The sequence below is a fragment of the Leiobunum rupestre genome, chromosome 10 (genome assembly GCF_980474605.1).
Source record: "Leiobunum rupestre chromosome 10, qqLeiRupe1.1.hap1, whole genome shotgun sequence".
NCBI lineage: Eukaryota > Metazoa > Arthropoda > Arachnida > Opiliones > Sclerosomatidae > Leiobunum > Leiobunum rupestre.
In genome coordinates this window covers 18,139,711-18,153,797 of record NC_143393.1, presented here as the reverse complement: position 1 = coordinate 18,153,797, position 14,087 = coordinate 18,139,711, and the positions used below count along the sequence as shown (strand labels likewise).

Genomic DNA, 14,087 nt, shown 5'->3' with positions numbered 1-14,087 from the left:
AATTGGTAACCTTTAATTAACCTGTAATTTTAGGTTTTGACGCCAAATTTTTGATTGCAAGTTATTTATGGTGACTTTTATTGAGTTTTTATATTTCTACAATTTCTTTTTCGATTTCATCTTCAGCCACCTCAGAAATATTTTTTCCTGAAGAACTTGCACTAGCACTTTCAACATGACTGATAAATATTTTTTTAAATAAAGATACAAACCTGAAATATAATCGTCGTCCTTGAAATGTAGACTACATCTTTACCATTTTCACTCATTTGAAAATCTTTTCATTTAATGATTTTTAACCATAATAACCGAAGATTTTCATTGCTTGGGAACTCGTGAAAAGACAAATCTGTCATATTTTTTGTATTTGAGGTACAAGATGGAATGGTTTCATATTTATATACGTTTTATTATTAATAACAATAAATCAAAAATTACCGAGACGTTTCTAAGCCCGATTTTCAAAAATGGCGCCTTGTATCAATTACGCGTCTCTTTATATGAAATTCTCCCCTCTTTGACTAAAAAACACATTTCCTTTAATTAGTTAAGTTTATCTGGCAATTTTACCCGAACATAATTCTAAAACATGTTATTTTCATTTCATTTATGCCAACGTGTTTTTTCCGAAAAAATTATGTTATTACGAGAGAAAACGTTTTTTCCGGATTTAATTCGAGTCCCCCGCCTTTTCCTGTAATAAAATTTACATATTTTGTGAGGAGACGTAGCGCCCTAGCGGGACAATTTTCTTTCGCTTATTTACATGGGATTTGAATATTTTGTTATGGCCGCTATAGCGCGGCAGCGCGAAATCAAAGTTGGCCGTGGTTTAACAATACCCATCTCCTTGCCAGAGACACAGCCATAAATTTAATTACAATCAAATTCCAAAGAAATTTATGAAATCTATTCCAGTTGGGTTCACTGAGTCAAGACTGAGTCTTCTCTCCAACGCAAAAAATCACAACGATTATAAGGATAATTTTCTTTTAGCAATACCAGCATTTTGCATATATTTTGTAATTAAATTTAAAAAAATTAAATCATTTTGCGTCACTTAAATTGAACTCCGTATAAATAGCCCGCTGCTTTGATAACCCTCGAAATAAAGTTATAAACCGACATTTCAAATCACCCGCCGTTTCCAACCCGAGGGTTATACCAAGTTGGTTATACCACTATATTACCAGTACAAGGAAACATTCGCGTCCGATGATTTTTTTTGCACGTCGGAATTAGACACCCAGGAGCCATAACAATAAAAGTTAAAATTATTACTAAATATATCTATTGTACAATAAAAAAACCTTTTTATTACAACAGTGGTTTTTATGTTTTATTAAGTTAAAATTATTATATAGGGTGAGTGAGGGTAAGAATGGACACTTTTGGTAAAATTCCATTTAAAAACACAAATTTAGAGTAGACCATTTTAAAACGATTTGAAATACAAATAATGAATGTTCATTTTTAATTTACTCTGGTTTTTGGCATTTAAATTTGTGAATTTTTAAAACAATAATTATTTTAAGATATTAAGTGAGTAAGTCAAACATTGGACAAAATAGTTTTGAATTGGACTGGGGGGTGCTAACTAAAGACAATAAGGTTTAAAATTAGACACCAATTCGCTAACTTTGGACACTATTAGGAAAACTATGAACAACAAGGTATATTTTTGGACAATTTTTTTAAGATGAAGCCTAATTATACGGTAAATTTGTTTTAAGAAGTAATTTAAGGCAAATAAATAATATGGAAACAAATATTTTAATAGGGTAGATATTGTAATATTACAATATAAATATATTAATATATTACATATTATACTTCTGGTGTGCAGTTATCACAGAAATAGTTTACAGTATCTTTGGAAATTTCTCCTTCGGAATTTTTTGTAAATTTTGAAGATTTCTTAAAGGGAATATAACCTGCAAAGAAATCTTTATGGAAGACCCCTTCAATTTTTCAAATTTCCCTGTACAGTGGCGCCAAACATTTTTAAAGCCAAGGCAAGAGCGGCCAGAGCTGCAAACGTTGGTGTTCCACACCAAATGCCTGAGGTTATATTCCCTTTAAATTTCCCGTAGAAATTTATTAATTTTCTCAAGATTTGCTAAAATTTCAATTCAAATTTACAAATTTTTGCAAGATTTCATAAAAATTTGCGGAAAACCATCAAATTTCATAAGATTTATTAAATTTGAGAAATTTGTCGGAATCGATAATAATTTTAAAATTTGCCAAAACATTTGAGAAATTTGAAAATATTTTCTAAAATTTAATAAGTAATTTGAAATTTGGAAATTTTCAAATTACTGGCGTGTACGAAATTTGAAAGAGTGTCGGACCCCTCGACTCTCCTTCACTAACAATGTAAGCGAGGCAGCCTCATAGAGGGAACTAGCCACGTGTTTCGTTGAGCTCCAACCTCACAGCCGTACGCAGTCAGCCGTCTGCTTTCCCGGGAAATTTGAATATGAAAACTTGTTTTTAAAGTTTCCTTTCAAGCAAAGACCTTAAACTAAATCCTACCTCGTTTAAAATTGAATACAATCGACATGTGATTGATCACAAGGTAGTATATAGCTGCGCAGCTATATACTATCTCTGGTCTTTAGACACCATTTGTTGGTGACTTTTAGTATAATTTTTATGCTCGGAAAAGAATGCACTTTCTCTGATAGCAATCCGGGCTGCGTTCAACAACTTTAAAAAAGCTCAGCGCTGAGCTCAACGGTCATCGGTTTTTTGCTGAACGGGTTTTTTGACTTCCGGTTTTGACGTCACGTTGATCATCGGAGACTCAGCGGAAACATCGGCTGAGCGAGATGGTTTTTCCGTTGCTCATCGGTGTCGTGACGTCATTCGACAAAGTTAAAGGAGGGGTAGCAGACGATATTTTGTTCGTTAACTCACAAGTTCACAACAACTTTTAGATTTTTGTGACGTAGCGTTGATTAAAAGAACTCAACGATAACTCGAGGGTTTTTCTCCGTTGATAGTTGTTGAACGCAGCCCCGATTGGAAGTGTGACGTCAAAACCGGAAATTGGAAAACCCCGTACAACAATTTTTTTTTAAATCCGATGCTCAGCGCTGAGGTTTTTTTTGGGTTGTTGATTTGTTGAACCAAAGATAATTTAAACTCGTACCCTAGATTCGAATACTGAGAGCTTTCCCATTGACGGTTTTGTTACGAAGCGTTTACCCTTTTCCGGCACGTGACCTCAGAAAAATCGGGCTCCATTGGTTGCGGCACGGCCAACTTCGATCACGCGCTGCCTACATAGCAAGGCAGCGCGTGATCGAAGTTGGCTGTGGTTGCGGTAAGGCGCAAACCACGGAGCGATTTTTTTCTGAGTTCCGGCGGGAAGTGGGTAAACGCTATCGGCAACGCGCGAAAGAGTGATTTCGAATCATGGAGAAAGAAGGGAGAGCAGGGGGATAAAAAAAAGAGGGAAGCCTGGTAAAAATAAATCACGTGAGCATATTGAAAACATTTGTTCGCGCCCTCTCTTCACCTACCGAAGAATTATTTAACGAATTTTTTTTTTAATTTCGTGTTAACGCTTTTTCCACGCGGTCCTCGGACTCCTCGGTTTCTAAACAAAGCGCGTTTTAAAATAATAACAACGATGGAGCCAAATGATCAAAATTATTTCAAAATTGGTATTCGTAAGAAAAATACTAAAGCAATGCAACGAAAGATAGAACATCGTAATGAGTGTTTATATCCACTCTGTTAATCGCTTTAACCCATAACATACATTTTTCAAAGTTTTTCTTTGGTTTAGGTACAGGATAATATTTTATTTCCTGACTTTGAGATTGATGAGCGGTTTTGTAATTCCTACATCTTCTATACACACAATATTTTCCCATTATAAAGATATTTTAATTAAATTATACCTAATAAAATCCTACTACGCGATCCTCCATGTTTGTTTACACTCGATTTTTTGTTTTACAATTCCAGCTAGATGCACTAGATGGCGCGAGCTGACGAAATCGGCCGCCTGTTGAGATTTTACCAGGATGCGCTCCCCACGTTTTCAACCCTCCCCATTCTCCCGTTTGTGGGAGGCTCACATCACGAGCCTGGGAGAGTTTCCCTTTTCAAAACACCTCCTTCCCTTCTTTCTCCATGTTCGAATCTAGGGTACGAGTTTAAATTATCTTTGGTTGAACGCACCCACTGAACCAGGGAGGATGAAGCCTGGAGGAAGTACCACCTCCTTAACTGAACGTCCAAGTATTAATTAGTCCTTGGCTGGAACGAATCGGATTATCAGAAGTTTAGGTTCGTAGCCAAAGTTTAAAATTTTTCAGTAGAAACTATTCATAAAGATTTTAATTAAAACAATATATCAAACGCAAATAAGATATAAAAAAATTCAAATACTGAAATGGGTGAAAAGGAAGAGAGGTAAATTTTCTTTTCGAACTATTATGCAATGTGTTTTATTATTAAGCCTTGGTAAATTGTAATTCAATGAATTTTGATTTATTTCATTATGGGGATTGCTTTTAGTAATTCTGATGGAGAAGTTAGTGATTCTTCAACTTCATCAGATAATGATAAGTCGGATAAAGAAAAAGAACTTGGGTCCAAAAGAAAAATTCAATCTAATTCTCCAGAAACATCAGTAAAACGTATCCGTAAAGATTTTACACCACCTATAGAAAAGAATGATTCAGTGACCTCCACAACTTCACCAAAGACATCAAAAGACGTGTCACATGATGGAGATAAAACCAAACCGGAGCGACGAAGATCTAGGTCCCATTCAAGGGACAGGCAAAGAAAAAGGTCTTCATCACCTAGACGAAACAGAGATTCTTTTAGACCAACTAGGCCAAACTCTAGGGAAAGGAGAAATCAAAGAGATAGAGGTAGTCGCAGGTACAACTCTGACCGAGAAAGATCTGAAAATAACTACGAAGATTCGAGAAAAAGAAGAATTGATCAAGAAAAAGGAAATGATAAAAGTGAAGAACCTTCAACATTAGCTGTTAGAAAGAAAAATTTTGACCTGCTAACATCACGAACGGGTGGTGCTTATATCCCTCCCGCGAAACTTAGACAAATGCAAGCTCAAATTACGGATAAGTCTAGCATCGAGTACCAACGAATTGCTTGGGAAGCCTTAAAAAAGAGTATGCATGGACTTATTAACAAAGTAAGCTCTTCCAACATAAAGATCATTGTAGGAGAATTAATAAGAGAAAATTTAATTCGTGGACGGTAAGATAGTAATTAAAGACTTGTTGGTTTCAGCTTATGGCATGATTTCATTTATTTTTCAGGGGTGTATTGGCTAGAGATTTGATGCAAGCGCAATCATTCTCTCCAACTTTCTCTCATGTTTATGCTAGTGTAGTTTCAGTCATAAATTCTAGGGTGAGTTATTTTGAAATTTCCAATTTGTGTGGCTAAATTATAATACTTCTGTTTTTCAGTTTCCTTTAACAGGAGAACTTATTCTAAAAAGACTAATTATCCAATTTCGTAAAGGATACAAAAGAAATGATAAGCAAATTTGTATGACTTCTACCCGTTTCATAGCTCATTTGGTCAACCAGCAAGTGGTATATAACAATGAAACGACTCTTAATGAAATCCTGTATGTTAATTTACGTTAATTTCTGAACAGGCACATGAGGTTGTGGCCCTGGAAGTATTAACACTTTTGCTAGAAAACCCGAGTGATGATGCGGTTGAGGTTGCCATTGGATTTCTAAAGGAATGTGGCATGAAGCTGACTGAAGTATCCCCTAAAGGAATACACGCAATTTTTGAAAGACTCAGAAGCATTCTTCATGAAGGTCAATTAGATAAAAGAGTGCAATACATGATAGAAGTTATGTTTGCTGTTAGAAAAGATGGATTTAAGGTTTGTCTTTTTTCAGTGTTCTATAATTTTCATAATTTTTTACTTAATTTCACTGAACTTTCAGGACTTTCCATCACTGGTTGCTGAGCTAGATATTGTAGATGAAACCGAGCAATTTACTCACTTGATTACTTTAGAAGAAGCGACAATTTCAGAAGATCAATTAAGTATGAATTAGTCAAACTAAATTTAATTTTTTTTCTTTATTACGAAGTTATGATCTTCAACAAAGTATTCCTACAGATGTTTTCAAGTTTGATCCAGAGTATGAAGCTAATGAGGAAAAATACAAATCTCTCGCTAAAGGTTCGTCTTTTTAACAGTCGGTTCAAAGGCATTAACAAACAAAAACTCAAATAATTTATTTACAGAAATTCTCGATGACAGTGGATCAGATGAATCCGGAGCAGAGGAATCTGGCAGTGGAGAAGAGGAAGATGAGGATGAAGATGCTGAGAATGCTGGTTAGTTTACTCTTAGCTCCAAAATTAATTTAATGTGGCAGAAGTCTTATTATAATCCGTTTTTGAGGGTAGAATGAAAGCTTAGTCAAATTCAGTAACAGCAGAACTATTTATTGCACTATAATCTTGCTGTCTATTCATCATTTTCAATTTTTAAAAGTGCTTTAAAACTTTTACCTTGTGATAAAAACAATTATAATTATGTACATTAAAAGTTTTAATATTATGTTTTTCTAACTGTAATAAAAATGTTCAATTTGGCATTGGTAATTGAGCGTGTCCCTTCTGCTACGGAAGATGTTGCCACTGCACCAAAAGAAAAGCACTGCTTTTATTTTGATGAGTCCTTTTCTTCTGGTGCTGATCCTATCGTTAGAGCTTTGGATTTATAGTGTATAGTAAAACTCAGTTATTATTAATATAACTGGTATTGGATCTTTCATAATACACCCAAAGATGTTTATTATAAACTTCTGACGCAGTTTTTAACATGTGACTGGTTTTTCTAGAAAATGAGCAAGAGATTATAGATAACACGGAGACAAACCTGATCTCTCTTCGTAGAACGATTTACTTGACAATCCAGTCCAGTTTGGACTTTGAAGAATGCGCTCATAAACTTTTGAAACTAGAACTTAAACCTGGGCAAATTGTATGATCACCATTATATCTTGCTCTTTACGAATGTGAATTAAACTTTAAATCTTTTTAGGTTGAACTGTGCCACATGATATTGGACTGTTGCGCTCAGCAACGAACCTACGAAAAATTCTTCGGTCTTTTAGCACAAAGATTTTGTCAAATGAATAAAGTTTATGTGGAACCGTTCCAGCAAATTTTCGCGAATGCTTACGATACTACTCATAGATTTGAAACTAACAAACTTCGAAATGTGGCCAAGTTTTTCTCACACCTACTGTACACTGATGCCATATCATGGCTAGTTCTATCTTGCATAAGATTGAATGAAGATGATACAACCTCTTCCAGCAGAATATTCATCAAAATTCTTTTTCAAGAGCTTTGTGAATATATGGGTTTACCCAAATTGAATGAAAGAGTGAAAGATGTGTACGTATAAGTTGGAGTATTATTTAAATAAATCAAGTTTATATTTAATAACATTCTTTATATAGAACACTTCAAGAGGCTTTTGATGGTCTATTCCCTCGTGATAACCCCAGAAATACAAGATTTGCTATCAACTTCTTCACATCGATAGGCTTAGGTGGACTGACGTAAGTTTCCCTTATATATTCCGTATAAAATTAAATATAATTTAACTGATTTGATTTCTATTATTTCAGTGATGACTTAAGAGAACACTTAAAAATAATGCCCAAAACAAGTATTCTACCTGGAATAGCTGCAGTAGCTGCAAATCAAGGTTAAAACTAATACAGGGTTGCCACACGTCAAGGAATTTAAAAATGGTCCTTAAAGGTTCGGGAATTTTAAGAATTTGTTAAAAGTCAGGGAAATCAGATTTATCTTGACACTTTTTTAAGGTAATTTCAAATTCTGTTATTATTGTTTAGATCCTTGAAAGGTTTTTTAACGTTGAAATAACATTTGTACTGAAATCTAAGTTTATTAAATTTATTAACTTCTAATAAATGTAAAAGTTAAAAGCTGCCTAATTTTGGCATTAAAAGGTCAGGGGAAACGGAATAGTCAGGGAATTTGAATCTGAGAATAATGTGGCAACCCTGTAATACATTTTCAGTAATTTTGGTCATAATCTCATAAAAATAAATTAATCTTAACTTTTTTCTTATACTTACTAAATCTAACCCTTAACATGTAATAACATATCCCAATTTAATTCTTTAATTCATTACCACTACCACCCAAATAGCAGCTCAAGCTGAAGCAGCAGCAGCAGATTCCAGTTCAGAATCAAGCTCTGGCGATTCTTCCAGCTCCGGTTCAAAGTCGGAAGATTCTGAAAAAGACAAGAAACACAAGAAAAAGAAGTCCCGCAAGTCAAAAAAACGCAAAAAGTCCAAGAAGAGCAAAAAATCCAAAAATGATGATAAGGAAAATAGATTATCAAAACGCAATGCTAGGAGTAACTCAACTTCTAAAGCCAGTGAAAAATTAAAGAAAAAGGGGAAAAGTAAAGAGAGCATAACAGTAGACAGTGAATCATCTGACGATGAAGTGGAAAATAGAGGAATGAGATCTCATATTTCCCGGGCTGAAATACGTCAAAATCCCCAAAATAGAAAACATTCTTCTTCACTGGAGACAGTTCCATCGCAAGTATCACCCATTATTAATAGAAGTCAACTAAACAGTTTTGATGATGGTCATCATAGAAAGAACAACTTTCAGAATGATCCAAACCAATCTAGATTACGAATGAGATCAAGTAAATCACCGCTGGGGAGGAAGGCTAACACCTCTCCAGTTGGACAAAGATTTAATAATCATGCACCTTTAGGAAGAAACTTCAAATCGCCACATGGACAACAATCCAGTCAATCACCAGCAAGAAGGCAACGAAGGGCTTCCCCGTCACCAGTGAGAAGGAGGCCCAGTCTCTCCCCTCGTAGAAAGAGGTCTAGTTCCTCACCGAAAAGGCACACTGCTGTGAATCTTCCTAGAAGGAAAGCTAGCCCCCCACCACTTAGAGGGAGACAAAGCAATTCTCCTGTTAGGAGGTCAAGTGGCTCTCCATTTAGAAAAAGACCAAGTTCATCACCAACTCAAAGGAGGAAGGCTAGTAAATCTCCAGCACATGTTATTGGTAGTATATCACCAATGAGAAAAAGGCAGAGTCCTTCACCAGTACAAAGGAAAAGGTCAAGTCCACCTGGTCGAGGAAGACACCATGATTCACCAAATAGTAGGCAGATTGGCAAACCATCTCCAGGTAATAAGAGGCCTAGTATATCACCTAGCTCAAGAAAACGGTTTAATGTACCACCAGCTCACAGGAGAAAGTCAAGTACGTCTCCAATTCGAAAGAGACTTAGTAGATCACCAGAAGGAAAACTAAGGAATGATAGGTCACCGTTGGCACCAAGAAGGAGACCTAGCATATCGCCACCAGTCAGAAAGAGACCAGGCGTGTCACCATCGCAAAGAAGAAGACGTAGCCCTTCTCCTCAGTCAAGGAAGAGACCTAGCCCGTCGCCTCCGACCAGAAAGAGACCTAGCCCGTCGCCTCCGACCAGAAAGAGACCTAGCCCGTCGCCTCCGGCCAGGAAAAGACCTAGCCCGTCGCCTCCGGCCAGGAAAAGACCTAGCCCGTCGCCCCCGGCCAGGAAAAGACCTAGCCCGTCGCCCCCGGCCAGGAAAAGACCTAGCCCGTCGCCCCCGGCCAGGAAAAGACCTAGCCCGTCGCCCCCGGCCAGGAAAAGACCTAGCCCGTCGCCCCCGGCCAGGAAAAGACCTAGCCCGTCGCCCCCGGCCAGGAAAAGACCTAGCCCGTCGCCCCCGGCCAGGAAAAGACCTAGCCCGTCGCCCCCGGCCAGGAAAAGACCTAGCCCGTCGCCCCCGGCCAGGAAAAGACCTAGCCCGTCGCCCCCGGCCAGGAAGAGACCTAGTCCGTCGCCTCCAGGCAGAAAGAGACCTAGTCCGTCGCCTCCAGGCAGAAAGAGACCTAGTCCGTCGCCTCCAGGCAGAAAGAGACGAATCCCGTCGCCGCTGAGTAGAAGAAGACGAAGTCCATCACCACAATCGAGAAGAAAGCCAAGCCTGTCTCCCGCGTCAAAAAGACCTAGCACGTCACCCCAGTCGAGACTTAGATCTAGCGTAAGAAAGAAGCCTAGCAGATCGCCGCCGACTAATGCATCACCGTCTCGACTGAGAAAAGCAAGTCCTTCTCTAAGTAGCAGATCACCCAACAGAAGAAGGCAGAGTCCATCACTAAATAGTAGAAGAAATGAAACCCAATCGCCTGAGGTCAGGAAAAAAACGAGTCCATCATCGTTTCATAAAAGAAAATCAAGCCCATCTCCGAATCGAAAACGAAAATCCTCGTCATCACCAATTATTAGGAAAGACAGTACATCACCACCAAGGATGAGATCAAATAGACTTCAAGCTCCTGAAAGAAATAGTAGGTCCCCAACAAGAAGACCCGTCAATTATTCGCCTGTACTCAGAGCTAGACAATCTCCTATAAGAAGACAGATGGACAACTCATCTAGTAGGAAAGTTAATTCGCCAGTGAGGCGACGTTCAAGCAGTTCTTCGAGCAGTGATGGCAGTGGCAGTGGCAGTAGTAGCAGTAGTAGCTCCAGCAGTCCATCACCACAAAGAGAAAAATCGCAATCTAGCATTTCACCTGTGAAGGCACTAAGAAGGGCTAGCCCTAAACTTCCCAGGAGTTATCGTACATCACCACGACGTAGCCCTTCACCCAACTTTAAGACGCGAAGGGCAAGCCGATCACCACGCAGAAATTATTCTAGAAGGAATGATTCCCCAACGAAAGCAAGAAAACGATCAAGTTCTATGGACAGAAACCGTATACGAACGTCTTCCGATGACAGACGACGTAGATAATTTATCGATTTTTTTAATTTCAATATTTGTGTAAACATGTAACTATAAAATGAGAAGTAAAGTTTTTTACATATGTTGTTGTAATTAATTCTATACCCTTCATGCTAAGGTGGGTAGTTCATACCTCATTGGGTTCTAAGGTGGGCAGTTCGTACCTCAAGCAGCAGATTTCTACACCGAGTTCTCGTTGTTTCGAAGGGCTGAACACTTCGTAATCTGTGTACAACTTTACAAGCCTGGATTACGGATTTAGCATAACAAAAGGCTGTATACCGTTTGATATGCCTGTAATCTGTGTACATATATTTTTAAGAAGTGATTAACCCCTAACGTTGATTATTGGTTTTCTCCTTCAACCCCCATCGCAATGATGAACTTAGCATAAGTTGATTTCAAGCGTTATTTCTGTAGTCATGTGGTTATAGTTTGGTTGGGTCCTGGCTATTGTGCTAGGTGGTGTTTTTTGCCATAGTGGTACACCTTTTAGCGAAGCCAGATAATGCCTTTCTTGAGACCAGGGTTTAAAATGCTATTCCCATAAGAAATGTTTGACTAAAATGCTAAACTTTGCCATGCCATTATAAAAAGGGAAGACATAAAATGTTAAACTTTGCCATGCCCTTATAAAAAGGGAAGACATAAAATGTTAAACTGTGCTATGCTCCTAAAAATAGAAAACCAAAATGCTAAACTATACTATTATCTCAAAAAAATACAACCCAAGTGCTAAACTATACTCTGTTATTAAAAAACCACTGCTAAACTACTTGGCTATTGGAAAAGAGAATCCCCGGAATGCTAAATTGTACTAACGAGGAGTGTACCCGAGGTGTAAATCACCGATTTTGATGAAACTCGGGGGTATGTAGACCTTGGGGTAACATGAATTTTCACCAAGGGAAAAGTTACGCTGGGCTTCCGTTTTGCTATGGCAACCGAAAATGTTTTTGACAACTTAAAATGAAAAAATCTACATTTAAAAAAGCATGGGATTTTCTCTGTAATTTTATAATTTTACCCAATTGTAGCCGATATTAGTTGTTTTAACACAATTTTACTCAATTTTTTCCTTTTGGACGAATTTTGATTATTTTACTCAAATTTTAGCATTTTACCCCATTTTAGACGATATTAGTTGGTTAAACCCGATTTTATCCAATTTTAAACATTTTAGGTAATTTTACCCAATTTTGGTCTTTTAACGCAATTTTGCCTATTTTGGTCAATTTAGCTAATTTTTGTCGATTTACAAAAAAAATTATTTTACAATACCCTATTTAGGTAAAATTTGCAAATATTCCTTTATTTATCAAATTCAATGAACTTTTCTCAATTTTTAGTTCCCATGCTTTTTTAAATGTAGAGTTTTTCATTTTAAGTTGTCAAAAACATTTTCGGTTGCCATAGCAAAACGGAAGCCCAGCGTAACTTTTCCCTTGGTGAAAATTCATGTTACCCCCATAGATATAGGACACGTATATAATTATATACATTTCTTATATCTATGGTTACCCCCGACCACGGCCCCCAGCACGTGCTCGCTCCGCGTGCGTTTTGCTCGCTCCGATAGCGGCCCGGACAATCGCTCTAAAACCGCAACAGTGAAAGGGCGGAGTCGCCAGCGCTAAAACAGCGTCGCGGGAAAAATGTGGACTAAAATTTACACTAAAATGTTAGGGGAAAGATTACGAATTTTTGGTATTTCGTTACTTATTTAGAAAATATAAAATTTAGAGATAAATTACTTATACCATATTTAAGTTAATTATTAATGAACAGTTTAAACGCGTTTCGAGATTTTTTGAAGCTAAATATTTCGCGGAATAATTTATTCTCGGGAGCAGCCCTCTCATGTTCGTCACCTTCCTCAATCGGGTCCTCGAAAGGAGTCCCATGTACAGGTTAAGGAAGCCAAGCCGGTGACAGGGCCCCCAAGCGCCGCCGTAAAATTACTAAACCCCGTGGCAGTGTCGTCACTGGTCAGGCAACAGGAGAGCTGGCAGGCGGCCTCCTTGCCGCTGAAGCCACTAAGAAGATATACATCTCTCGCCTTCACCCAGCTGTTACCAATTCTGTCCTGGACTCCTACGTTCAGAGTCTGGGCGTCACTCCATCCGGCGTCCGAATACTTACCCTACGGAAGCACGATTTCCAAACCGCGTTTCTCGAGGTCAACCCGAAGGACGAGGGCACTATCCTAGAAAAGATCCACTAGCCTACTGGAATCGTTGTCTCGCCCAGTGTCAAAGACAAGGCCAACCGTCCAGTAGATAGTTGGGGCACAAACGATGACCCAGCTTGGTCCCATCTCACCGCCAAACTCACAAAATCACTTATCGTCTCGAAGGCTCACGTAGCTGCCAAGGCCTCCCAGGTCGAGGATCACTTGCACAAACTTGGCCTACATCCGCTCTCTGTCTCTGCGGTGGTTAATGGTCCGCAACAGTCGTCCAGCTCCTTCACAATTGAACTTCCGGCGCAAGAAGTCCGCCTGGCGCTTCTTCCTGAAAACTGGGCCAAAGGCATCAATGTCGCCCTGTCTAGGCCTCCGGCTGTCGAGCAGTCCAAGCAGTCCATCCAACAGCAAGGCTCGCAGGTGTGACTCGGCACTGCGGGGATCTCCCTGCTGTACACGAATCTGTGCTCCATCACAAACAAGCACCTCGCCCTCGTACGTATTATGTAATTGTAATAATTTTCTTTTAAGTAGATAGCGTGTACCATTTAGCATAGGCCAAAAATTAATTGCATTTCAAATTATGTTAATACAAGTCGAATGGAATCGAAAGTTGATAAGACTTATGACGAAGCGTAAAATAAAGATTGTATGGAAATAAATTATTGAGCAATTTTGGTTTAATTTTCATTTTATTACAATTAGTTTCATAACACCTCCGACGTATCTTTTGAGAGTATTCTTGGATGGCAAAGATAGGATGCTGTAACGTCTAGGGTAGTTGTAACCTTTTGGAGAAGAAATGTCCCATGTAACGCATTGCCTAACGGAAACTTCATTTAATGTAGGGCGTTTTTGTTGTAGTTGCAAACTAGATTTAACAAGAAAATAGCATCATCGTTTCCTTCGTCAGCATCAGTCATTAGTCGTTGAACCTTCCAATAAATAATTCAATGGAGTTTGTGAGAAAATATAAACTTTAGTACTTTACAGTTTTATTTATAAATTATTAAGTAAAAAATTTATATTT

At 38.2% G+C, this 14,087-nt stretch overlaps 1 protein-coding gene across 3 annotated transcripts; it reads left to right on the top strand.

The window, feature by feature from the left end:
• Positions 1 to 4,318: 4,318 nt before the first annotated feature.
• Positions 4,319 to 10,946, top strand: LOC149924914 (uncharacterized). Of its 3 annotated transcripts, XM_090160669.1 has the most exons (14): positions 4,319 to 4,431; positions 4,537 to 5,250; positions 5,313 to 5,406; positions 5,466 to 5,594; positions 5,660 to 5,899; positions 5,964 to 6,066; positions 6,143 to 6,205; positions 6,271 to 6,363; positions 6,873 to 7,015; positions 7,076 to 7,434; positions 7,500 to 7,601; positions 7,671 to 7,750; positions 8,222 to 9,883; positions 9,974 to 10,946. In XM_090160669.1, exons 1-14 carry the CDS (start codon positions 4,412 to 4,414, stop codon positions 10,879 to 10,881), a joined length of 4,710 nt encoding a protein of 1,569 aa, XP_090016795.1. In that variant the 5' UTR covers positions 4,319 to 4,411; the 3' UTR covers positions 10,882 to 10,946. The 3 variants fall into 3 exon arrangements, with proteins under 3 accessions (XP_090016795.1, XP_090016794.1, XP_090016793.1); XM_090160668.1 differs by having other exon boundaries at positions 8,225 to 10,946; XM_090160667.1 differs by having other exon boundaries at positions 4,320 to 4,431; positions 8,222 to 10,946.
• Positions 10,947 to 14,087: the final 3,141 nt, after the last annotated feature.